This window comes from Mangifera indica, chromosome 1 (genome assembly GCF_011075055.1).
Source record: "Mangifera indica cultivar Alphonso chromosome 1, CATAS_Mindica_2.1, whole genome shotgun sequence".
In the NCBI taxonomy this organism is placed as follows: Eukaryota; Viridiplantae; Streptophyta; class Magnoliopsida; order Sapindales; family Anacardiaceae; genus Mangifera; species Mangifera indica.
Window position 1 is genome coordinate 26,259,655 of NC_058137.1, and position 25,483 is coordinate 26,285,137.

General features: G+C 32.8%; 6 protein-coding genes across 9 annotated transcripts; 4 read left to right on the forward strand and 2 right to left on the reverse strand.

Moving 5' to 3' along the window:
- Positions 1 to 418: 418 nt before the first annotated feature.
- Positions 419 to 5,742, forward strand: LOC123222626 (terminal nucleotidyltransferase 4B-like). 2 transcript variants are annotated; one of them, XR_006503681.1, is made up of 14 exons: positions 419 to 887; positions 1,179 to 1,291; positions 1,386 to 1,442; positions 1,626 to 1,721; positions 1,807 to 1,877; positions 1,982 to 2,024; positions 2,515 to 2,595; positions 2,678 to 2,737; positions 3,305 to 3,355; positions 3,617 to 3,714; positions 3,818 to 3,866; positions 4,017 to 4,061; positions 4,795 to 5,462; positions 5,546 to 5,742. XR_006503681.1 is itself a non-coding variant. In XM_044645489.1 (13 exons), the coding sequence occupies exons 1-13, from the start codon at positions 533 to 535 to the stop codon at positions 5,233 to 5,235; spliced, it is 1,560 nt and encodes a 519-aa protein (XP_044501424.1). In that variant the 5' UTR covers positions 419 to 532; the 3' UTR covers positions 5,236 to 5,742. The 2 variants fall into 2 exon arrangements, 1 of the variants encoding a protein (XP_044501424.1); XM_044645489.1 differs by having other exon boundaries at positions 4,795 to 5,742.
- Positions 5,743 to 5,958: 216 nt separating this feature from the next.
- Positions 5,959 to 9,508, reverse strand: LOC123222635 (3-deoxy-manno-octulosonate cytidylyltransferase, mitochondrial-like). The gene is made up of 8 exons (XM_044645506.1): positions 9,070 to 9,508; positions 8,706 to 8,751; positions 8,098 to 8,184; positions 7,908 to 8,032; positions 7,510 to 7,649; positions 7,370 to 7,421; positions 7,127 to 7,237; positions 5,959 to 6,389 (listed from the first exon to the last, which is right to left on the reverse strand). Exons 1-8 carry the CDS (start codon positions 9,301 to 9,303, stop codon positions 6,297 to 6,299), a joined length of 888 nt encoding a protein of 295 aa, XP_044501441.1. The 5' UTR covers positions 9,304 to 9,508; the 3' UTR covers positions 5,959 to 6,296.
- A 992-nt stretch (positions 9,509 to 10,500) lies between these two features.
- On the reverse strand, positions 10,501 to 11,160 carry LOC123194518 (dynein light chain, cytoplasmic-like). Its single transcript, XM_044607750.1, has 2 exons — positions 10,884 to 11,160; positions 10,501 to 10,801 (listed from the first exon to the last, which is right to left on the reverse strand). Exons 1-2 carry the CDS (start codon positions 11,103 to 11,105, stop codon positions 10,643 to 10,645), a joined length of 381 nt encoding a protein of 126 aa, XP_044463685.1. The 5' UTR covers positions 11,106 to 11,160; the 3' UTR covers positions 10,501 to 10,642.
- A 1,524-nt stretch (positions 11,161 to 12,684) lies between these two features.
- LOC123210750 (thioredoxin-like) lies at positions 12,685 to 14,194 on the forward strand. The gene is made up of 2 exons (XM_044629257.1): positions 12,685 to 13,036; positions 13,684 to 14,194. The coding sequence occupies exons 1-2, from the start codon at positions 12,793 to 12,795 to the stop codon at positions 13,995 to 13,997; spliced, it is 558 nt and encodes a 185-aa protein (XP_044485192.1). The 5' UTR covers positions 12,685 to 12,792; the 3' UTR covers positions 13,998 to 14,194.
- Positions 14,195 to 18,142: 3,948 nt separating this feature from the next.
- Positions 18,143 to 20,683, forward strand: LOC123230157 (E3 ubiquitin-protein ligase RMA3-like). Of its 3 annotated transcripts, none has more exons than XM_044656313.1 (2): positions 18,143 to 18,349; positions 19,681 to 20,683. In XM_044656313.1, exon 2 carries the CDS (start codon positions 19,686 to 19,688, stop codon positions 20,475 to 20,477), a length of 792 nt encoding a protein of 263 aa, XP_044512248.1. In that variant the 5' UTR covers positions 18,143 to 18,349; positions 19,681 to 19,685; the 3' UTR covers positions 20,478 to 20,683. The 3 variants fall into 3 exon arrangements, with proteins under 3 accessions (XP_044512248.1, XP_044512238.1, XP_044512230.1); XM_044656303.1 differs by lacking the exon at positions 18,143 to 18,349 and adding an exon at positions 18,359 to 18,470; XM_044656295.1 differs by lacking the exon at positions 18,143 to 18,349 and adding an exon at positions 18,483 to 19,116.
- A 1,904-nt stretch (positions 20,684 to 22,587) lies between these two features.
- On the forward strand, positions 22,588 to 25,054 carry LOC123213634 (pentatricopeptide repeat-containing protein At5g47360). Its single transcript, XM_044633107.1, has one exon. It carries the CDS (start codon positions 22,733 to 22,735, stop codon positions 24,206 to 24,208), a length of 1,476 nt encoding a protein of 491 aa, XP_044489042.1. The 5' UTR covers positions 22,588 to 22,732; the 3' UTR covers positions 24,209 to 25,054.
- The last annotated feature ends 429 nt before the right edge of the window (positions 25,055 to 25,483 follow it).

Below are 25,483 nucleotides of genomic sequence, written 5' to 3' on the forward strand. Positions count from 1 at the left end.
AAATTAAAAATCACATAATGAGCATAAATATTTTAATCATCAAATTTAATTACATTAAAAACTGTACTCCTATCTATTTATTTTTCTTAGTAATTCATATTACATAATTACAAACATTATAATAACAAGAAATTTTTGTCACATTTTGGGCAAGAGAGAAATTATTTATAATGAGAAGAAACAGTTGTATAAAAATATCTTAAATTAAAAAAAAAACTAAAATTTTGTTTTTTATTATTTAGATTAAATAAGAAAATTCATAAATTATAATTTTTCATCAAAATCTAACGGTATATATATTTTTTAATTAATAATGTAATACTCTTTTTATCAAATAATACTATTTTTATATTTGTTAGATTAAACATTCCAATATGATTTGTAATTCTAAGTTTATTCTAACATACAAAATACAAATTAAACCCTAAATTTCCGAACAAACCCCACCAAAAACAAATTTTACTGTTGTTTCGTCTACCAAGTACTAACGACCCAAAAAATCCTAAAACCCTATTCCTCTCGATCTGTCCCAATGGAGCAGCAACCCGACAACATCCTCTACGAAACCCTAAGCCCTCTCCGTCTATCTACTCCCTCCGATGTCCCCTCACGCCATCAATCTCCGCCGTTGGATCAATTGGAACCCTACACTGTGTTTCGCAACGAGATTTCCTTATCTGATCTTGGCGGCGCTTACGTGGAGTCTCCCGCAGCCGATTTTTTCTCTCTGGATGTGAATAGCAGTGTAGATGATGAATTGGTGGAAGTCGAGCCGATGAGGCAACTGGAGCCGGAGACTCCAGCTACGGAAGTGGAGCCGAGGTTGGAGAGCGGCTGGTTCAGAGGCAATAGTAGGTTTAAGAGTCCGATGCTTCAGTTACATAAAGGTGAATTTGATGTAATTGAATAAGTATAATGTCGCGCTTAATTGTTCTCTGGCATTGCTTGGACTATGGTTTTTGTTTAAAAATTTGAACTTTTTATTGTGGAGGTCAATTGTGGTTTAGGCTTCTTGTTTTACTTCTTGTTTTACTTTTAAAATTTAATTAATAAATGTGGTTAGCTTTCTGGATGGGGAGGTCAGAGCTTATAGGAACAAACTTGTTGACTAAATCTAGTATTTTTGTACTTCATCCTACGTGTACTTGAAACCTATCATCTAATTAGTGAAATTACAGAGATTGTGGATTTCTGTGAATTTCTTTCTCCAACCCCGGAAGAAAAAGCTCTTCGCAACTCTGCAGTAGAATCTGTTTTTGACGTTATCAAATACATATGGCCCCAGAGCAAGGTATTATCTGATGCTTCATTCTCTGTCTGTTCGAACTCTGGTTTTGCAAAAGCTTAAAATGTGACATGGTCATCTCACTGTTTTTGTTTGATAGCCTGAGGTTTTTGGCTCATTCAGGACAGGCCTTTATCTTCCAACGAGTGATATCGATGTAAGTATGATAATTTTGTTTTTCCTGTACTTGTGACTTTTATGATGAGTTTCATTATTTTTTATTGCCTACTTTATTTTTATTAAATAGGAACATGTGTTGTCAACTTGTTGTATATTATAATTGGGGAATTTGATTAGTTGTCAACTAAATTCAGGCCTTTGGCTGGATGCTTTTATGTAGGTTGTGATTCTGGGATCCGGTATCATAAACCCACCAATCGGTTTGCAGGCTCTTTCTAGGGCATTATCTCAACGGGGTATTGCCAAAAAGATACAGGTGTGCTTGAATTGACACTATCTTTGTCTGTTTTTATGAAAATGAAAGATGTTGGAATCTAATAGGTTTTCTTTCTTACTTTAAGGTGATTGCAAAGGCTCGTGTGCCCATCATAAAATTTGTAGAGAAAAAGAGTGGTGTTTCGTTTGATATAAGGTGCATCTACTACCTTTTGATTAATTGCATCAAAAGACTGTTGTGCATCTCTATATATTTGTAGTTCTTAAAATATTGACCATGTTTTAGCCCCTGCATGACAGTTTTGATGCAGAAAATGGACCAAAAGCTGCTGAGTTCATTAAGGTTTGTTTCTTAACTGTTTCCATGGTTGTAATAGGGATTGTAACACCTTATTAAATGTCAGATGAAATATGTTATTTTGTAACTTTTAACAATTTTCTAAATGCCATTGCTTGTCTAGTTTCATATCTTTGTTGAAATTGAGAATATTGATATTTTTTGTTGTACTATGCTTTATTGTGTGTGTACAAAATTGAATGGTTTTTCCATCTTGTCATCAGATTTAGACCACATGTCTTTGCCTTAGATTGTAGTTGTAACATGCACCTTCTGGATTAGTCAAAGTGGTGCAATTTGTTACTGTTTTATGAATGTTTACTATTTAATATCCATCTGATTAATATATATTTTCTCGTGGTGTCAATTGAACTTTGCATGCTTATCAATATGTTGGCCAAAAATTATTTTTTGTATATTTTGTTGGATCTTTGTTTGTTTAAATTCGTACAACATCTTTATCAAATTTTATTATCTAATTCGTTTCTCTTTTCAGGATGCATTATATAAGTGGCCTCAATTGCGCCCATTAGGTTTGATCTTGAAAGTTTTTTTACAGCAGAGGGAGTTGAATGAGGTTGAGTTTATTATCGTTTTTCCCTTCGTTTAGTGAATCTTTTATCACAATCTTCCTAATTTGATTTCTTTGAATTATATAGGTATATTCTGGTGGGATTGGCTCATATGCTCTCCTTACCATGTTAATGGCTGTATTAAAGGTAATATTCTTGTTAGAATATCTAGTTTGACCCATAAATGGTCCCTGTAATCTCACTTTTGATTTGTACTTGTGCAATGTTCTTGTTATATTAGCCGTTAAGCATACAATTATTGAATCTAAGAATTTTAACTAGGTTGAATGCGTTAGATTCACTTCCAAAATTTAGTTTTAAGCTCAAGATTTGGCAATGAATTTTGAAGCTGGCTGCAAATAAGAATTGTGCAACGATGATGCCACTTGTCAGTGATAGTTCTGGATGGGGATGGATTAGGGCTTTGATTAGTTATTGCACATTTTAAATAGAATGGCTTCCCTAGAATGAACCCCTATTATTGACTTTTAAAATAACATTGAAGTTCTTTTTTCTATGAAGTTATGTTGATAGGGACTGAAAGAAAGTCTTGACAGTAATTATCCACCTGTATACACTCCACGTAAGAGAAGTATCTTAGTTTTATCTCTTTGATAGACCTAATTCTTTGACATCCTTGACTAATTATTGTACATTATGGACAGCATTTTGTAATTTATCTGATAGTTGCTTATGTTAATTTTGGTGATGCAGAGTTTTTATGAGTGTCAAACTTCTCCAGAACATAATTTGGGAGTCCTTCTGGTATGTGTTCTCAGACTTGTCGGTCCAAGTTAACACTTTTGAGTCAGGGATGCCAAAATCTCCAGTGTTAATGTTGGGCTTTAGTTACTTGTTGTTATCACCTAAAATAATACAAAAGAAAAATATAACTTGACAAACATGGGCTAAGGAATTTTGTTTGTTAGACATCCACATGATTGTTTAGTTCTGATCTGTGAGATTGAACCTTGTGTTTCAGAGCAAAATTTGACTTTCTTATAAATTTTTTTTATTTCAAAATAGGTACACTTCTTTGATATCTATGGACGCCAATTGAACACCACAAATGTTGGTGTATCTTGTAAAGGGACCCACACCTTCTTTAAAAAGAGTAGCAAAGGGTACTAAAAAATGAAAAAATAGTTACTGTGAAGATATATTTACTTTATTGTTTTGAAATTTGTCATTTATCCTTGGTCTTTTGTCCTGGACCTCTTTTTTTAGGTTTACAACTAAGGGGCGACCGTTTCTCATCTCCATTGAGGACCCACAGGTTGCCTTTCAGATATTAACTTATTGCATGTTTACAACTAAGGCACAACCATTTCTCATCTCCACTGAATGGAGTGCTGGAGGTGGCTATTGGTTGCCATTTTCTTGTGTTGGTTATTGATTACATCTGTTATTTTTTATGATGAAATAGGCACCAGATAATGACATTGGGAAGAACTCTTTCAATTACTTCCAGGTTTGTTCAACAATTTTGTTCTTTCCTCTATTTACTTCTGTTCCCTGTTCTGCAGTCTGCATGAAATCAGTAATTTGTTAAGTATGGGAGCTAAAAAGGTTTTGTTACGCAACATAGGGTACTTTCAAGCCTGTTCAACTACTGCCATTTCTCCTGCAATAGAATATGATCGATGATAATCTGTGTCTCAGTCACACAATCATAAAAGAATCTCTTGCAGATATTCCCCTAAGTGGGACATTTTTTCCTCTTTCTTTTTGGTGAGGTGATTGGCTCCTTAGAACTGCATATCAAGTTTCACTTGAACTTCTTTAGTTTTTTTATCATGCTAATTGCCAAGCAATTACCAATGCTGGAATTGAAGAAGGCGACTGGTGTTTCTCCACTTATTTCTTCTATTCTCCATCTAAGTTCCTTATTGTTCAAACTGCAAACTCCAAACAAAGTCTTAGTACACTCTCATGTTATCATCAAATATGTTCTGCTCCTTTCCATCTTCCTTCTCTCCACTTTGCCAACAAAAAAAACACTATAACTCGTTTATGCCCTACCCCCAGTCTTGTAAAGGACCTGCAAGAGGTTTTTTAGATTGAGAATAAAGAAACACTTGGTGAGCTTTAATGTCAGGGCTGGGGCTGGTCTTACCCATTAGGGAAAAGTAAAAACAGAAACTTCTCATCATTTGGTGTATCAGAAATTTTACTTGGAGGTATACATTTCTCTTCTTTTGCAGATTAAATCAGCTTTTATAACGGCATTTGCAACCTTGACAAATCCGAAGACCATCTCTAGCTTAGGGCCGAACAGAAGCATTCTTGGTACCATAATTAGACCTGATCCAATCTTGCTGGACCGTAAGGGAGGATCTAATGGTGAGATGACTTTTAACAACTTGCTTCCTGGAGCTGGGAAGCCATTACATACACAATATGTGGACCAGCAACAAGAGATTTTGTGCAATTGGCAGTCAGACTATGAAGAAGAATCCTTCCCCCGCGGAGATGATCAGTCTTCCAGGAAGAAGCTGAAAACTTCTTTCAAAGAGAAATCTAGAAAGAAGAAGGTTAAAGAATCAGGGAAGATGGAGAGGCACGAAGAAAGTGGCTCAAGGAAAGAGAAGACAAAGAAGAGACGGCGGAGACATAACTGCGATTATGTCAACGGTTTTAGTTGATAATATGGCAGTCATTTCCTATTTGGTTTTGTGTATGTTCGCATATAGCAGTCATGAATCAGAGTTTGAGAACATGATTCTTGATGCATGGAGCATCACATTCTGCAGCGGAAATGAATTAGTAAAAGGCTGTGTGTTTTCAAGTTGGATTTGTGAGAACTGCCGTTGATGCTGCGCCAGGCCACTGGTTCGCCTTCATCCACCATCCATCCATGTTATTCCAGAAGGTTTGATCTTCTTCTTCATCAACCATCAATATTTGCTCCAATTCCTTACGGTAGCTAATATCCAGATATTTCAATTGCAACAGATTTTGAGCGATAGAGTGAGAAGATATGGTAGGCTTAAAGCATAGGTGGGAGACCCCTACATAAACTTTCTAGTTCTTTTAGGTAGTTTAATTTAAATTATTTCAAATTTGGGAGAAATAATTTATGTACCATGGTGAGACCTCTAAGTTGAAATTAGACTTTCACTGGCAAGAAATTCGTACGTAATTTTTCCAAATTTCACGAACTACATCTTAACCGAGCATGTCTCTGTTACACATCTGAATATAAATGGCTCACTAGTACTAAATATACATACGAGTTCATACGGGGACCAATCTATCTCACTGTGTAAATTTGAAAAGATTATTCATCCATTTATTCTTCAATCACTAAAGAGAAAGATAATCGACTTATGGTGGATGGGTATATATTTGAACTTTTCAATATAAAATTACAGAAAATTACCGTTTCATCAAAGTTAATATGGAAGTTTCATCAAGGTAAAATGGTACATATTTACAGTAAATTATAAAAAGGAGAAAAGAAAAAATTGTTAGTAAGATATCTACACAGACCATGAACCTAACATACTGCTATAAGTAGACCCCATAAAACCTAACACCAAACTCCTAACTAAAATACAAGGAAATCAATGAATCCCTTTGGTCAGACAGTCCTATAGAGAAAGAGCACACCACAAAATCAAACTAAAATACAACATGGAGAAGCTCTCTGCTAGAAAATACAAACTGATTTCCTTTCATCACGACCTGATTTTGTTGTCAACAACTAAGAGAAGTTTCTCTCACGCATAAATGATTCTATCTTCTCAACATCTACAGGAGTATCAACCCCATGGGCTTCATGGTCAACCTTTATCACCTGCAAAAGAACCAACGGTTAAACCTTTAGGCTTTCTTATTCTGACAAGAAAATGCCCAAAACCTTGTGTGTAATACTTGGAAGACTCGTTCATGAGAAGTAAAATGAATTTGAAGGCAATGGGTCAATGAAGTACATAACCGTGATGATGCCCTGAAAAAGAAGATAACACTCCAGTCTTCAAATTTTCTAATGAACTAGCTTATATATTATTAGCCGCAGCAAATAGAATAATTACAATACAATTACATGGCATCAATGCATCTTGCATTCCTAACATTGAACCAATATTTATAGACATTTTAATAACCTTATTCAGATTAAATAATACTGACTATTTATTAAAGATCCAAATCTCCATGAGTGGACCAGAATATATATTTATGTTGTACACTTATAATATGAACTTAGCTATCTTGAATTGCAGTATTTTAACCCACATGAAATGAAAAATCTTTCTTTTAGGTTAGGCATATTAATATTACTCCACCTTACACACCCAAAAATTTTAAAACATGAATAAGGATTAAAACCTATGTGGTCATAGATATGATCAAAAAGAAAATAGTTAACTAGTAAATGCTGTTGAGAGAGCCAAATGATGAGATTTTCATGAAATATCCAAACACTTCTAACAATATTTATAAAAAAGTAATGCAAAACTAAAATTATCATTTGACAACTTAACATAAAAGAAGTCACTCAAGGCACAAGCACAGAAAAGAAATTTACTATACCTTCATCTTATACCCATTCTCAAGAACTTTCAGCTGTTCTAGATCCTCTTCTAGTTGAAGTGGGGTAGGTCGAAGCCCCGGATAAATCTTCAGAAAGTTTGCGTCATAGCTCTGGCCCAACAATAAAACATTATAAATTCACTGGAAATAACATAATGACAATAATGTTACCATCTACAACAGGAAAGTTCTTTTTTTTTTTTTTTCTTTTGAGAATAATAAAAGGATGGAGCCATTTTGCACCTGAATTCCAAGATGAAGCATATGTGGAAACTGTGGATTAACCTTTCCTGACCTGAATCAAGTAGCAAGTTCACCAACCAGCCCCAGAAGTTATAAAAGATAATAATAGTAACATAGTACACAGAGATATATATTCTCACTTGTTATATGGAATCAGTCCCCTTGAAAAATAAATAGCATAGCCATGATTATCCAACACACATTTCACTCTATTTGGATCAAATGCATTTTCAGGTTTTAAAGATGTGACGGCAGTGCTAAAAACTGCATCTGGAGCTGCCTGCAGCAGAAAGTGTAAACTTCAACATAAACTCAAGGCATAGAGTATTATGTCAATATGATTACACAATCAACAGATTAAACTACAGATATGTAACACATATAATCAAGCTTACTCAACCTATATCATGATGTCAAACTAAGGTCAAAGGACTCCTCATGTTGTTCAAAGAAACTTTTTCTGAATCATTTGAATTTAAGATAAGTCATATAAACTTTTTTTTCTTAATTAAAAGCATATGCATGCTAAAAGAAATACCTGCAAAGCTTTAACAACGCCATCTATTATCTCTGGTTCAATAAGAGGCTCATCCCCTTGAATATTGACCACAATATCATACTTCTTATCCAGTTTGTTTAGTGCTTCATTGCATCGTTCAGCACCTACAAGTTAAACAATGACATTAGCAAATTCTATCATGACATAAAATTTGCTGTGAAACTATTACCATTTCGGCAAGATTCAGAAGTCATTATCACATCAGCTCCAAATCCTCGGCAGCATTCTGCAATCTTTTCATCATCCGTTGCCACAACTAGACCATAAGAAGCACAAAATGAGACATTATATACACAAACTGCAGGCACAGGAACAAGCACAGACAAAAATAAAAACAATAAGAATTTGAAACACCAGAAGATTGGAATATTTGCCAAAGAATTTTTATATTAAAAGATGCCAACATCAAAAAACACTTTGTTTTTTAATATCGACTATGTTCACTACCACACCCGGATGAAATTTAAACAGCATTATTAACCTAAACTTTTCTCACATTCAAAATAATCATACAACAAAGAATGAAAGGGAACTTACTATCAAAGGCACTATTCAGCATGCATGACATATAGATGTGATTATTTTGAATTAAATCTATCTAATATAAGTTGGCAACTGAATTTAAATGCAGATTGAATTCAAAAACACCTTTTCAGGAGTATTCTCTCTGAGTACCTCAAAGTAAACCCAACATATTTTAAGACAAAGTTATATTACATAAGCCAACCTATTGCATAATTAAATTAACACAAAACTCATATAAGCAAACATACACACCCAAGTGATCCAATGTGGTTGCCAATTTCGACCTTTCCCATGTCCTCTGCAGAACACCATCAAAAACGGTGCATCAATGAGCCACAGTTCACTAAATTCTGACATAGAATAATAATCAACTTTAATTTCACATCAAGAATAAAAATATCAGCCCAAGTTTGTTTCTACTTAGAGAACAGATGAATTAAAAAATATATGAAAATATTATTACGTGATTCTCTCTTAACTTCGGAATTATAACCTCAAATGACAAAGAAACAATTCAATTCAGCTTACATAAACTTGTTCCTATTAAATTTAGAATTATTGAAGCAAAAGAACAATGTTTTAAACAAGGATCAATTAGAAGAACACCAAAGTGAACCTGGATCATGGGCTTTCCAAGGATATTAACAAGGAGTTTGCCCTGAAACCGAGAGGAAGCAAAACGGGCAGGTATGACACCCACGACCCGACTCCGAAACTTATTTGATTTACCCAGATAGGCGCGTGCAGCGATGGCTACAGCAATGGCTGCTCCGGCCACAATGCCATGGACGATCCATAATTTAGTTGAGGAAGATGAAGACGCATATGAAGATGATGAACAAATTGACATTGGGCTCAGATTTAGCTCTCACACTCTCTTTCAGAAACTTTCGCTGCAGTATATTGTGTTTGTTTTACTTCTCTTTACCTACCTTTCCACTTTCTCCCGGCAGCAGCAGGCTGAGTGCAGAGGCAGGCGGGAGCTCTTTCTGGGCTATATAGGGCAACGGGCTCAGTGGGCTTCCAGCTCCGTCACCCAGAAAGCATCCAACAACAAGAGTTGACATAAAATTAATTATTTAATTACATTACAATATATTATCAATATATAAAAAATTATTACATACATAATTTTTTTAATTATATAAAAATCTTTTTTAAATCATTAAATGATAGAAAATATTTTTATTAAGCATTAATTAATAATAAAATTAAAAATAAAAGTTAAATTAATATATCAAATGTAAAATGTAGTTAAATTAATATATCAAATGTAAAATGTTAGTAACTTACAAGTAGACATGACAAGGGACATTGTCGACAAGTAAAGGCAGCCTTCTCTCAAAGCTCCATTGAACAAATACTAGAAAGGACAGTAGTGGGATGACGTTACCCACTGACCTTGATCGCGAAGTTCGCGTTGAATGAAAGAGCTCACAGATTTCCAAGGCCAAGAGAATGGCGTGGGACAGAAGAGAATATATTTATCAGACGCTGACTGTCGCTGACACACCAGTCAAACTCATTAATGGCGTTTCTTCGTCAACTTTGGAACATCGGAAAAGTTAAACGCTGAAGTTACAATACTTCTCCACCCAACATCAGACATTACAGGAAGGCCTAGCTAGCCATGTTCTCTCTCTCATTTTGCCCACGCCATTCGGGCCCTGGATGGAACCCAACATGATTTTCGGTTTGCCTAGTTGCAGAGTAATCAAATCACCATCTGGGGTTTAAATTTTTAAGAATGATTGTGCAGTGGAGGTCTCAAACTTAAATTTGATCTCCTCACATTTGCTTTCTTATAAAACATATCAAAATCAAAAGAAGCATTCAATTTACTTCCGGGACCAGATTGCCTACAGGTTTTGGTATTTCTTTTCTTTCAGAATAACATTGTAAGCCAATCAATCCTCACTTCATCAGTCGGTTCATCCATTTTTTGGGATGCTTTTAATGCAAAAAATTTATAACCTGTGTCAATAATGTATCGGGAAGAAACTTGGACAAATTCAGAACTACCCATTATAATTTGTGCTCGATGCTGCCAAAAAAAGTAAACAAGTTCATACAATTCCATTGAAGTTCATGTGAATGTACATTTCAAGACAAACAGCCTATCTTGACACATTCAATTCAACCATATTCACTCTTTCTTTTCCAAAGAGATTAATAAGAAACAAAACTAGTTAAGTTTCTTCGATGAGTTGAACTTCTGTTTTGAAGAGAAGAATGCAGAGCGAGTCTAGCGAGAAGTACATAAATCCACCGGGCGAATGAGTCACAAACGACCCAAAACTCTTTCCCACCACGCAGTGCCACGCCGGCCCGTACGCCCAGTCAAACTCCTGCAACCAAACACCCGGTTAATTAATCAGATTTTATTTAAAGTTGAAAGTCAAAGAGGTTTGCGATATTAAAAAAAGTAACCTTTTTGAGGGCTCGAGCGAGATGGGTGGGATTGATGCGCGAAGTTTTGGGAGCTGAATCAACGAGCGACTTGACGAAATGCAGAGCTCGTTGTTGCATGAATACCGGCATGTCGGATGATCTCAACCGCGCGTTGAGGCTGATCGCAGTAGCCGCTAAATTCACTTCCTCTGCGGCGCACCTTTCGTACGGTTTTGCATAAACTCGTTTTTCCTTTTCCATTGAAGAAGGTTTGGCTGGCTCTTCTGTGAGAGTTGTTGAAGAAAATGTATTGATTTTTGTTGGAAACTTTGACCGTGTAAACGTAAAAACGTATATATACAAGAGGAAGTTTATTAACTGGCTGTGATTTAGTTATTTATAACAGTCCATTCAAATACGTACACGCGTTGAGAGTGGAATTTGATTGGACGTTATTTTGTAAGGTTGATGGTGAGGGTCTGTGTATGACGGGATTATGAGCACAAATACTGACACGAGGAAAGCATGGAAATGGTAAGGTTTCATTTTGTTGACCGGAGTCAAAATCAATTCCTCATGGTCTAAAATTCGTTTATTTAATAAAAAACGAATTAAATTTAATAATAAATACAAGTTAAATTTTACTTGTATTTACTATTTAATTTATTTTAATAAATTAAATTGATTATATTTTAAATAAATACAATTTTCCATTCTTCTTCTTCTTCATGTATTTTTCCTTTTACATTCTCCATCTTTATTCTATTTATATTTTTTATTATTTTTTCAATTCTTAATGAGTCTTTTTCTTTATTTAAATTTACAATAATAATATCAATAATAATATTTTAACGTTGGCAATTTTCAACCCAATTTGTTAATATAATACAATATAATATAAAAAATATCAGACTAAAATTAAGTTTTTTTTATACTAAATTTATTTTAGATTAATTTGATACGATTCAAAATTTAATTAAATAATATTAAAATTCATACAAAAGTAACCTGAAATGACTCAAATTAATACGAATGTTTCAAATAAATATTACTTCACTATATTACATATAATTGTATCTTTATATAATTATAATTACTTATATTATTATTTATTTTTATTTAAATAATTTTACTTTATTATTAAGTAACAAGAATTTGATTTGATTAATCAGATTATAAACATGTTTTTTAAATATCTTATTTATATTATAATTATATATTGTATTGTTATGATAAGAATTTTGAAATTTTTATAAATTACATATAGTTGTTTTTTTGTTTAATTATAATTATTCATATTATTCTTTTATTTTTATTTGAATATTTTATTTTATTATTAAATCATAATAATTTGATTTGATTAGTTAAATTATAGATGTGTTTTAAAATTTTTTATATATATAAAATTTTAAACTATTCGTTAATAAGATAAAATGTTATATTATATGTTTTATTAATAATATATTAGAATAATTTAATAAAGAAATTAAAATGATAAAAATATTTTGAAAAGTGAAAACAATAAATAATTTTAGATTAAATTAGGTTGAATCGGATCAATTCAAATATTAATAAGTTAAGTTAAAATTAAAAATTTTTGACATAATTTTAATTTTGATCAAATTAAAGTTGAAAATTTATAATGTAAAATTTAAACTAATCTAACGTGAATACGCTGATACAAATTGTTTAGGCCAATAATATTTTCCCAATAAGGGAATTATCCTCAGTAATACCGATAAAAATTAAGGCTGACGTGGCAAATCCTTACTCGCCAGTATTCCAAACCGCAAATATCCACCGGAAATCTCATCATCAATTCATCATCCACAAACACACTCAGCTAAATTCCAAATAAACCACCAACACAATACAAAAGAGAGAGAGAAAAATAAAGAACTGATATCTTTAGATCTCCTGTTTACCTGATCTCCGATCGTCTCTTCGAATGGCCGCCGTGCTCGAGTGCGTCAGCGTTCCACGTGCTTCGGCTTCTCCGGCTCTTTCGCCTTCTAAACTTTCGTCTTCTTCGGTTTCTTCGATCTCTGCTCGCCGGAGATTGCCGGAATTCAAAGGCCTTAAGGTCGTTCCGACTCGCTCATTTGGATTGATGAGCCATACTCAGTGTTCGAGCTTGAAACTTGGCCGCTCTGGACGAATCGTCTGCGAGGCTCAAGAAACAGCCGTTGATGGTCGGGATTGAACTTTATTTTTTCAATCAACAGTTGAATATCTATATCTTTTTCAGATTTTATTTGTTAATTATTAGTTGAAATTATTTATCTTTTCCAGAATATATTTCTGTTCTTCATATTCGTAAATTAGTTAATTTGAAACTTAACTTGCTAATAATAGTTTGTCTGTGAATGATGATGGAAGATAGAGAAATTTCTGTAAAAGCACTTGAATGATTCTTACTTAGAAACGGCTTTTAAGATCCAAAAATCTTTTATCTAATGTAGTCATAGTTCACAATCATCATCATCATGTTGGAGACTAAAGTTTCAAATCAATATAAATCAGTAATATATATGTGTGGTATATTGGATCTTAAAATAAGTCAACGGGGTTCGTGTAATAGAAGTTTCAATCTTCATATTTATACATCTAATATATTTCGATATAATATCAAAATATAAGTCAGACAATAGGCCTAACACTCTAACTTGTATAATATGGGTTTTGACCTCTACACTTATAGGTTTAATATGTTCTAAAAATCATCATCATAATCATGTGTTTCTTGATTTCATTTAGTTAAAGCAACTTCACAACAATGTGAGAAGAATATTATTATAAAATCAAGTGATTGTATTGTTTTTTCTCTTGAAACTTACAGTGCCTGCAGTCTCTGATTCAACATGGCAATCACTTGTACTGGAATGTGAACTCCCGGTTTTGGTTGAATTCTGGGCTCCGTGGTGCGGACCCTGCCGGATGATCCACCCAATAATTGATGAACTTTCGAAACAGTATGCTGGGAAGCTTAAATGCTACAAAGTGAATACTGATGAGAGCCCTCCAATTGCTACACGCTATGGAATTCGGAGCATCCCAACTGTTATAATATTCAAGAATGGGGATAAGAAAGATACAATTATTGGTGCTGTTCCTAAATCCACTTTGATCTCCAGCATTGAGAAATTCTTGTAGACATGGTAAGTAAATGGCAACTTTGCTGGAAATGCATGATCTTCAGCATTTGTTTGTTTTGCATTGCCACTTCCAGTGCCCTGAAATGAAATACTTTTCTCTTACAATAAACTTCCATCTGCCGTTGTATAGTCATTATATGCACCTGTATGTTCTTATTTCTTAGTAAAGCTAGTTTTCTATATATTTCTTACATATATGACGGTCTCTTTTACAAACTTCTCATTTATAGTGATGATCGATATATCTGCTTAGGTTTTTGTGTTTGCTTCCCGTTGCATAGATAGGATTGAGGTAAAATCACTAGGATATGTTGGGTGATTTGGGGAATTTTTGTGGGCCAAACAGGAACAAATATGATTGACAGTACAAGTGTAGAATTTTTTATTTCGTCCCAGTGATACTGTCCTTGGTTAATGTTAAGTGGAAATTAGTTTTTGTTATGTTGTGGTGATATATTAGGGAGTTAAAAAAGAGGTTGAGCAATGGAAACCTTTAGTTTTCTTGTGCAGTTTCTTCTCTAGTTGAGCATGGATATTTGCCTGCAGGCAGAAGATGAATGAAAGTAGACATTATATAGTACTAATTCTATTATAGCATGTTACTAATTAGGCTTCATGAAAGAAAATTAAGACTTTTGGTATGCACTACCTTCTGTGATTAATTATTGAAATATAATATTCTTATTCATAATACTTGGATTCATACTCTTTCTACAATAATTCTAAGCAAATCAATTTGCCACATGATTGAAGGAAGGGTCATCTCTACAACACCACACAACAAAATATTTAACATTTAGATATGTGTTTTTTTAACTTAACATCTAGAATCATTGACATTTGTTCATAGAACAACACACTTTCAATAGCATTATAAAAAGAACATAATGTGTTTGTTTAGTACACCTTAGTTAATCTATTTTATTGGATTAAATAATTAATTATTATATGTTTAGGATAGTTCATGTGAATAATTAATCTATTTTATTGGATTAAATAATTAATTATTATATGTTTAGGATAGGGAAAACAAAAAGAAAATTTTGGATAAAATGACATACACTAGTTTTAAATGTCAAGTTTTAATTGTTATAAGGAAAACCTTTGAAATGTATAATGTCAATTCTGATTCAAGTGTTGATGATGCCTTCCATGTTAAGCAAGAGATTACAAGCGAAATACATGATGATGGATGATAAATTATATTAGAAATAATACAAGTTTATGTCGTTGAGTTTCCTACTTGTAAGACTTACCATTTTAATGTTATTTATGTGGAGTTGGTCTTAGACATTTTAACATTTAAATATTAATATATTTTTCTTAAGCTTTCACAATTAATAATTTTTTTAATTTATTTCATTAGTATGATAATTTAATAAAATTTAATTTACAATGTTAAATAAATAATGTACACTTTGAATTTAATTTAGAAATTTAAACATCTCGGTGTGTTCGTAAATAGAGTTAAAGTATAATACATATTTGAATTGAGTAGTGATATGTGCATAAATAATATACACAATTTTGTTTATAATAGCACATCACCATATGATCGGGTAGTTTAAAATTGAGCAATAATATGTATATCTATTGTAGATATACAATTGTGTATACACTTATATATGTTATCACATGATTAAATGTTGTTTTATTCTTAATTTAAAATCGTTCAATAATGTGATAACACATATAAGTGTGTACACATTTATGTACTTAAAATGGGTACATATAGATTTATTGTTTAAAATTATAAATAAAACAATACATAATCATATAGTGATATATCATTATTTGTATATATAGTTTTGATTTGGATTTCTTTGCAACTTTATAAACATAACATATATTATATTGTTATAACCATAATCCATAATTATAAATTGTGCATAGCATACCCTAACATAATATTAGAATTTTTATTCTCATAAAATTATCAAAATTAAGGACCCTCAATAGATGGTATCTAACAAATTTTTGAAAATGTATACAGATCGAATTTGTATTTCTAAATGCTTTTATTAATAAAGAAAAAAAAAATTTAATTTCTAAAAACCTTTTCAATACAAAAAGAACGATCAAAATACAACTAATAACAACACACCAAACATGTTCATTAACCCAGAGAAAATTCATATCTTTAACAAGCTAAAAAATCTCATCTAGTTTCCTTCAAAACCGTTAGTCAATTCACTGAAATCTTGACAGGACAAAAATGAAAAAAATCTTCCTTCTAGATAGCCAATACCCTCAACAGCTCCTCCAAACAAATCTCTTTTATTTGAGGTTTTCAAAGTAATAAATAAAAACTATCATACGACTTAAATTTAAATATTAAAATACGAAAAATAAGAAAATAATTTACATATAAATTATCTTTTAAAGGTTAAAATTGACATTTCGTAAATCTCATTAATTTTGACATTAAATGTTATGGGCGGTTGTGTAAAGTCAATGGTTCTAGAGACGAGGAATTATTGCCTGCAGAAAACCTACGTAACGTGAAAAGTGTCGGTCAGCCAATGATCTTTTCCAAATCTTGTTTGTCAACTGTCACGAGGATCATCATCTTCGTCATATTATAATCTAGCGCCACGTGTCTATTAGAAACCATCCTCATCCGAACCAGGACAAAATACATAATACATAATCTTTAATTTCTGTTTTCTTAATAATAAATAAGTAATTTTATGTATATTTATTTTAAATATATATATATATATTGTTAGGAGATTAATTATTATTTTATATTTAATTTAAAATTATTTAATAACATAAAAATATATATCAAATATATTCCTATTATTTTGTTGATAATAAATTACATAAATTATTACTATATTTATTAAATTTAATATATATATAAATAATTATTACATTTAATTAAACTATTATTTTGGTTAAATTGATATATTTTTATTTAATGTATTTTTTTATAAAAATAATATGTTATAATATTGTAAAATTTTAATTAATATATCAATAATATAAAAATAATTATTATATTTAATTGTTAGCTATAAAAAATAATAAAATGTTTTTTATTTAAATGCATAAATATAAATTAGTATTATGTTTAATTAAGCTAACATATTTTTTAAATATATTTTATGTTAATAATATATTATTCTTTATAATATAAAATTTATTAAATAAGGCTTAAGTTGATAATTAGGTAAAGGTAATCTAATTCCATGTTAATATTACTGAAGTATTAATTATCAAAATTAATTAACGGTTAAATGATGATTAAAGATTGGGCAAATGAGTGTGTCCCACCAAAGGTTTGGTGTAATCCTAATTTTGTATTTATTAATAATTAAAATTTTAAATATTTATTTGTTTGTTGAATTTTATTATTACTATTAGAAGTTAAATTATTGTTTAATAAAAATATTTTAAAATATTATAAATTTATCATATTTTCTCTCTTCGGATTTAAAAACTAAAAATTTACTTCAATTTCCCCCACTCAAAGTTTGAAAAATTTATATTCCCTTTCTAGGGTTTTTGCAACAATTGTTGGCGATTGAAAACGATGGTGGCGATGGTGTTCTCTCTTCTTCTTAACTTCCTTCTCAATTACGGTTCATTTTCAACTATCATCAATCGTCGTCTCCCCTTAGAAGCCAGCACAGGAAGAGATCAAGATCTCTTTGTCGCGCGATGAAAAGACCTAGATCTCGATTTCTTTCATATATTGATCGATGATGGTCGAAAATAGACCATCATTGAGAGAGAAGTTGAGAGGGGGGAAAACATCATTATCGTCTCTAATTGCCAACAACTACTAAAAAACTCTAGGGGGACTGAAGTTTTTCAAACTTTGGATGAGAGGGATTTTGTTAGTTTTTAAACCTGGAGATGAAAATATGATATATTTAGTTTTTAAAATATTTTTGTTAAATAATAATTTTATTCTTGATAATAATAATAAAATTTAATAAAATGACAGATATTAAATTTTTTTTTAGTGAATCGAATAAACCCTGGGTGGGAAATGGTGATTTGGCCTTAAAAGATTACCCTAACATTTTGGAAACTTCTTAGTTACCATCAAATCTTATAAAAAAATTATATAATTAACACTCGCAAATCACGTTGAAAGCAAAACCATCGCCAAACGCGGTCTTAGTCTTGGTATAAAACGACACCACTCCTGTGTTAGCTTGGAACCCAATCAAAGCGTTTATCTTCACTGTTCGTTAAACAACCACTTGTATCTACCACATTGTTTCGCTTCATTATTTCCTCGATTCCCTCTTGGCCGTTTCTTTCAAGCCCCCTTGTTTATCTACCTTTGTATCGTCTCCTATAGCTTCGGCCTGTTTAAGCCTCTTGTATCTATCGGTATGTTCTTGTTTTCGTGTTTCTGCATATGGGTATTGTTTTGATTTTAGTTTTTGGTTCTAAAGTTGTTGACTTTAGTTGATTCTTTGGTCGGGTTTTGTGTCGGTTTCTTCAAGAATGGGTAAGTTCCCCCCCTTTTTTCTTTTGGAAATTATGGTTTTGAAGGAGCGTTTTGAGAGCTGCGGGTGGGTGAAGTTGGATGTTTTTATGGAAGCTTATTGAATGATATCATGTGATCTGTTTTTAACTGATTTTTTTTTTTTTTTGGTTGATGTGGATACCTTCTGTTTGTTTTCTGAGAAAAAAAATTAAAGGAATTAGAAATTTTAGATCTCAATATGAATGTCTTTTGTATTATATGTAAATTTATTTTATCAGTTTTGAAGAAAAAATAATTGCTTTCTGATTATACTGTTGGATGATTGTCAAATTTGGGACTGCTTTAGCTCTCAAATTTGACCGACATATACAAGTCTGTGCAATTTAGAAGAGTTCGTTTTGATTATAAGTTCTTCAATCTCCTAGACCCCGGTGATGAAAAAATGCCTTATTTTCCATGTGAATGAAACAAGTTTTTCTTTTGTTTGAGGGAGGGTATTAAGAAAAGGATGCTGTTTGAAATTTGTGGTAGATACTGTACATTTTGATAATTTCTGAGTTCTAAGATGTTTGGTTTTAAAAGTTTCTGCTTGAAGAGGGCATGAAAATGGATACCCAGAAAGCTATTATATTGCATTCCTTGTGCCTAAATGGTCCTCTTCTTACAGGTGCTGGATAAAGCTAAATGGAGATGGCTTTAAGGGACCATCTTGAATCATGCTGCTGGCATTTTAGTCATTATTTATTTAACTTTTTTATTTTTGGTGGGGATGAAGATGACAGGACCTAATTCTTTGTTCATATATTTAATCGAGCAGTTGAACAATTTTTGCCTTAGCTAATGTTGAGTCTTTAGTACTTTAATATGATTATCTCGATATAATATATAACTTTGAACCTTATGCTCTTGTTTCCATTCTCCTTTGCCTGTCAAGATGCTTAGGGTATCAAAAGATTAGTTTTTTGTTAGGAGTATGACTACTTGATGGCCGACCTTGAGCATAACCAAAAAAAAAAAAAAATCATATCTTAAAGTCCTTTATGCATGTGGTGTCTTTTTTGGCAGACAGTGAATGATTTGCTCATGTTGTTTATTGATCAGTAGAATATATAACATGATGCACATGCCTCTGTCTTTTGGGTGTATGTCTACTGAATGCATTTTCATACTATTAGTCCTTTTGTATATTTCAATATGTATAAACACTAAGGAGACCTCCTTTTTGTCACAGAATACATGGCTAGGGAACAGAACCTGTTTGAGCTGGAGGCTCATTATGAAAATGACGGAGATCCTTTGCTCAAGCAGAAATTGAGTCCCATTTCAGCATCTACAGAGGTCTCTGATAATGAAAGCAGCGGTTATGATTGCAATATTTGCTTAGATTCAGCACATGATCCCATAGTTACCCTCTGTGGTCATCTATTCTGCTGGGCTTGCATTTACAAGTGGTTCCACATCCAAACTTCTGCTAATGAAGCTGACAAACCACAACAGAACTGCCCTGTCTGTAAGGCTAACATTTCACTAACTTCGTTGGTCCCTCTCTATGGCCGTGGAACATCCTCTTCTGAATCTGAATCCAAGAAGCATAATTTGGGTGTGGTTGTGCCCCGTAGACCGCCTCCTTCTATGTTGAACACTTCAGTCAGTTCCACAACAGCATCCACCACCCATCGAACTCCACAACTACACCCAGATCTCTTTCAGTTGCAAACACACTCATCACTTAACCCTCAGTACTTAACTCACCAATATGGTGGTTATGCAGCTCTTGCAACTTCCAGTCTTGGTGGTATGGCAACAATTAGTTTCGTCAACCCACTGATGGGAATGTTTGGAGGGGTGGTATTGGAGAGGATTTTTGGGAGTTCAGTAACGAGTTTGTCGATGTATCCGACTCCACATCCTGTAATGACAGGTAGCAACCGAAGAATCAGAAGGCAGGAAGTGGAGATTGACAAGTCACTTAACAGAGTATCAATCTTTCTTTTTTGTTGCTTGATTCTGTGTCTTCTTTTGTTCTGATCATATAAAATCCTTAAGCTATAATCCTTTTCATTCTAAAGCTGTGAGATTGAGTGATTGGCTAGATTACAGGGATAGGAACACTGTCAGGAGTTCCAAAGTCGAGTCAAAAGCTTTTGTGAGGCTACTCTGCTATGTTATTACGTGTATATTATGTCATATTCTCCATTGTAAATTACTGTTTCTCAATTTTTTGTTGCTTTTCATTTAGCATTCTTGAGATGACTCTCTGAACTGAAGGGTTGATTATAGAAACATGCTCTTTACGTAAAATTTATAAATTGGGCGATCCTTATCAGGCAAACCCATTAATCCTTATGGAAAGAGGAGCACAGTTAACTAGAATCCAAGTAAAATTCCAAATTAAATATAGAGATCTTTTATTACTTGTAAATTGCTAAATTTTGAATGGGGGTCGAACCAAGTGTTCTCGTAAATTTCTCTCTGTGTGATGTGCACTTTGGCAAGAAATTCTGTGATGAGCTGCTCATGAGCACAAATCTTGAGGAACTATACTGAATGCGTTGCAGATTCTTATTTCATAATCCTTCTCCAAGTCACTTACCGTTAGATGAGATGTTGTCGATGGATGTCATCTTTCAGGGACTTGTCCCAAGTTTACATTGGATAAGGAAAACATTCCGACGCAGAGGAGACTGGTTTCTGGCTGGTAAAGTCATCTAAACCCATACCCAATGCCAAGCTGAATTGCATTGGCATAACACGCCTGGAGTGATTCCGGAGACTGAAATAACACCTTTTTGGGTGTGATTCAGCCTGAACTGCATCAAGAGAAAGTATGATTCCAGTCAGACCACACTTTTCAATGCGCAATTTCGTTTGACTCCCAACAAGATATGCTCAATTCTAAGCTCACACGATGGTTGTGCAATCAGACAAGACTACACCTTTTCAGGTCTCATTCTGATAAGATCGCAAATTTTTTTTAGTGCCTTTTTGTTTGAATTGCGCTAGACGTGTTTTGATTCCAAAGCTGTCTTGGTGCGAGCATATTTTTCATTTTTTATTTAAAAAAAAAAAAAAAAGAAAATGATGTGTATAGAGACTTCGATGTGGAGGAGGGGAGAGGGAAGATGACAAGCACTCTGTATTCCCTTCTTCCAAAGAAAATTCTCTTTTCGTCCTGTTCTTGTTCCCATCTTCATCCACAACCTTATGAAAAAAAATCTTTTTCTCATATTATTTAAATATAACATAAATATATTAAATAGAAAAATCAACTAATTATTTTAGATACCACAAATATCATATATTAACCATATTAATATATACAATAAGAATATAAATAAACTTAAAAAACATAAAAATTATAAGAATATTTTAATATTTTAATTAAAATATTATTATAAAAATAACAAAAACGAGAAAATTAGATGGGATAAGAAAATAAAAAAACACATATATCTTTATCCCTAATTACAGGATTTTTTTGGTCTCTACTCTTATTTTTATTAATGAATTTTTCTCTCTTTAGGGTTGAAGATCATCATTTCATACCAATGTGGGTATCATACGTATACCTTTCTATTAAAGTATTTTTTCCTCTGTAGTTGAAAAAATGAAGCGATGAGAATTGGCTTTTTTTTAGGTGTGAGATAGGAATTTACTCTTTTTATAATCAGAAATTCCACTTATAATAAAATAATAATTATGAAAAGGCCAAAATACTTATTCCCCACCAATGTATGGTGCATGCTCAAAGTCATATCCTTCAACTCTAAAAAATCCAAATATCATTTCATAAAACAATTTCCTTTAAAATTTTAATTAGAATCAAGGTAAAATTATTATTTACTAAAAAATTTTAAAAAATTAAAATTTTATCATCATTTTTCTCTCATATTTAAAACTTACAATTTTTTCTCATCTAAAATTTAAAAAATAATAATTTTAATTTTAACTAAAATTTTTAATAAAAATTATTTTATAAGTGAATATTTATATTTCTGAAAATTAAACATATGATTCGGGACTTCACTAAACCTTGGGTGGGAAAACTCTTTTGGCCTTGCGAAAATTTTGAAATGTTCAAAAAAAAAAATCTGCGAATAAATAATAATATTGAAAAGTTTAAATTATTAGTAAGTGTTTCTTTTACAAAATTTGCTTGAACCTAAACTCTGGGCAACCTAAAACCCTAGTCAAAGCCCTTGAAACCTAAATTTTTCTGAAACATTTCTCTCCCAATTCCTGTGGCATCAACAGTCTTGGAAAAAGCTCTCAAATTAACGCCAATGAATTCCCCCATCATTACAAGAGCCTACCGCGCAGCCAAAAGAAACAATCTGTATTCAAGAATTAGTTCGCTTGGTCCCCCAATCAAAGCCCAGAACTTCAAAATCTTTACTTCACACTTTTCTACTACTGCTACATCAGCTGATAAGTTTTACTTTCACTTGCAAAACAACCCGAACAACATTGAGAAAACCCTACCTGCTGTCAAGGCGAAATTGGACTCCACTTGTGTGAATGACGTGTTGCAGAGGTGTTTTCCCCGTCAATCTCAATTGGGTATTCGTTTCTTCATATGGGCTGGTATTCAGTTTAGTTATAGGCACAGTTTGTTCATGTATGAAAAAGTTTGTGAATTGTTTAAAATTAAGCAAAACCCTAGAATTGTTATTGATCTTATTGAAGCATATAAGAAAGAAGAGTGTGTTGTTAGTGTTAAGACAATGAAAGTGCTTTTAAAATTATGTGAAAAAGCTGGGCTTGCTAACGAGGCTTTGTTTGTATTGAGGAAAATGCCTGAATTCAATTTAAGAGCTGATACGATCATATATAATACTGTTATTAGGTTGTTCTGTGGAAAGGGTGATATGGTTATGGCTGATAATTTGATGAAAGAGATGGTTTTGATTGATCTTTACCCTGATATGATCACAAATGTGTCAATGATTAAAGGCTTTTGCAATGTAGGTAGGTTTGAGGATGCTTGTAGGGTGGTTAAGGCTATGAGAGAACATGGTTGTGCTCCCAATGCAGTTGCATATTCAACTCTTCTTGATGGCATTTGTAAGTTTGGGAGTATGGAGATGGCATTGAATTTGTTAGAGGAAATGGAGAAAGACGGTGGGGATTGTAGTCCTAATGTTGTCACGTATACATCTGTCATTCAGAGTTTTTGCGAAAAGGGTATGGTAATGGAAGGATTGGGAGTTTTGGATAGAATGGAAGCTTATGGTTGTGCTCCCAATCGTGTAACAATCAGTACTTTGATTAAGGGCCTTTGCCATGACGGCAATATAGAGGAAGCATATAAGTTGATTGATAAAATTGTTGCTGGGGGTAGTGTTTCATATGGCGATTGCTACAGTTCTCTAGTGGTGGCATTGGTTAGGATTAAAAGACTTAAGGAGGCTGATAAACTCTTTAGGAAGATGTTAGCTAGTGGAGTGAAACCTGATGGTTTGGCATGTAGTGTTATGATTAAAGAACTTTGTTTGGAGGGACAAGTGGTGGATGGCTTTTACTTATATGAGGAAATTGAGAAGATTGGATGCTCATCTTCAATTGACTCTGACATTCATTCAATCCTCTTAGATGGGCTTTGCAAAGAAGGCCATTCTCAGGAGGCTTTAAAGCTTTCAAGATCTATGCTGGAAAGAAGAATTCGACTGCAAGCTCCTTATGCTGATAAAATAATTGAATACTTGAAGAAATCCGGAGACAATGATCTAATTACACGTTTCACTAGGATTGGAGGGTGATGTTATGCAAACAAAAAAGTTTGTTAGCCTTGGGGGGGGCCCTGTTGCTGTTTTCAAACAGGGCTGTGATAGTAAAGTCAGAAACTTTTGAATTAAGAAGTAGCTTACTCAGGATAAGCTTGTAGAGTTTCATTGACTACCAAGTCACTGCCAGATTAGCATTCAAAATATGCAGCTTGGAGCACAAGTGAAGTAGTGTTGCCATTCCAAACTGAATATGAATCAGTAACTTGGAGTCTCGTGTTAATGAATCAGTAACTTGTGTGGAAACTTGTTTGCATATGCAAAAATGTTGAAATATTCACCCTGCTTTAACTGTCAATGAAATCTCTCAGTTATGCCATAATTACGGTTTAAGATGAAGCCGTAGGCTTTGCTGTAACTAAATGACAACATTATGTATATATATCTATGGAAACAGGAGGGTCCTACAGAAATGAGGAAGGGTTTTGTTCATTATTCTACTCTTGCAGCAGCTGATGAGACCAATGATAAGGGAATTGGAAAATTAACTGGGCAAAAAACTTAGCCTGTTTTTTTGGTTTAAGGTTCTTATTTTGATGAGGAAAGACCCAACAATCTAATGGAGTTCAAGAGGACTCTTGAACCTCAGCAACCCTTCAAGATGCTGACAATACTGTTAGGATTAACTCAGTTGTTGATATTGCCGTAAACAATGGTTGTACATCTTTCGATCATGCTTTTTATTAACCATAGATTATGTACTTGTATTTTATTTAAGTGAGAATGGGACAAGGAAATTTTTGTTTCTGTTTTAACTATATATTTTGAAAATAATCCGTACATTTGAATTGTTGATATCTATCATGGCCACATATTTTTTAATTCACTTTACAAAGTTACACAACTAATTTACCTGAATTATGTTCATTGATTTTTCATTTTAGACATTGATCATATTTTATGTTTTTTCGTTTTAACTCGTTAGGTTCAGGAAAGAACATGTAAGTTCAAGGTGCGCTACACAATGGTAACGAAGGAAAGTTTTGGCCTTGTCGAAATCTTAAATCCAAGTTTCATCACTTGGGAATTTTACACGTTTTACTAACGAAATGAAAACTAACCCTGTAAGGGTGGATTTTTGGCTGGCTAAGTGGGAATGTTTGGCGTCATCACAAGTTGATTATTTGTGTTGCTTTCGGTTAGGGTTGGCAAGTGGCAAGCAATGACAAGCTGATGCAAAACTCCTGCCATCTTGCTTGTTTGGGGGAGAACTTCTTTTGAGTTTGGAAGTAAATATTGGCTACAGATTTA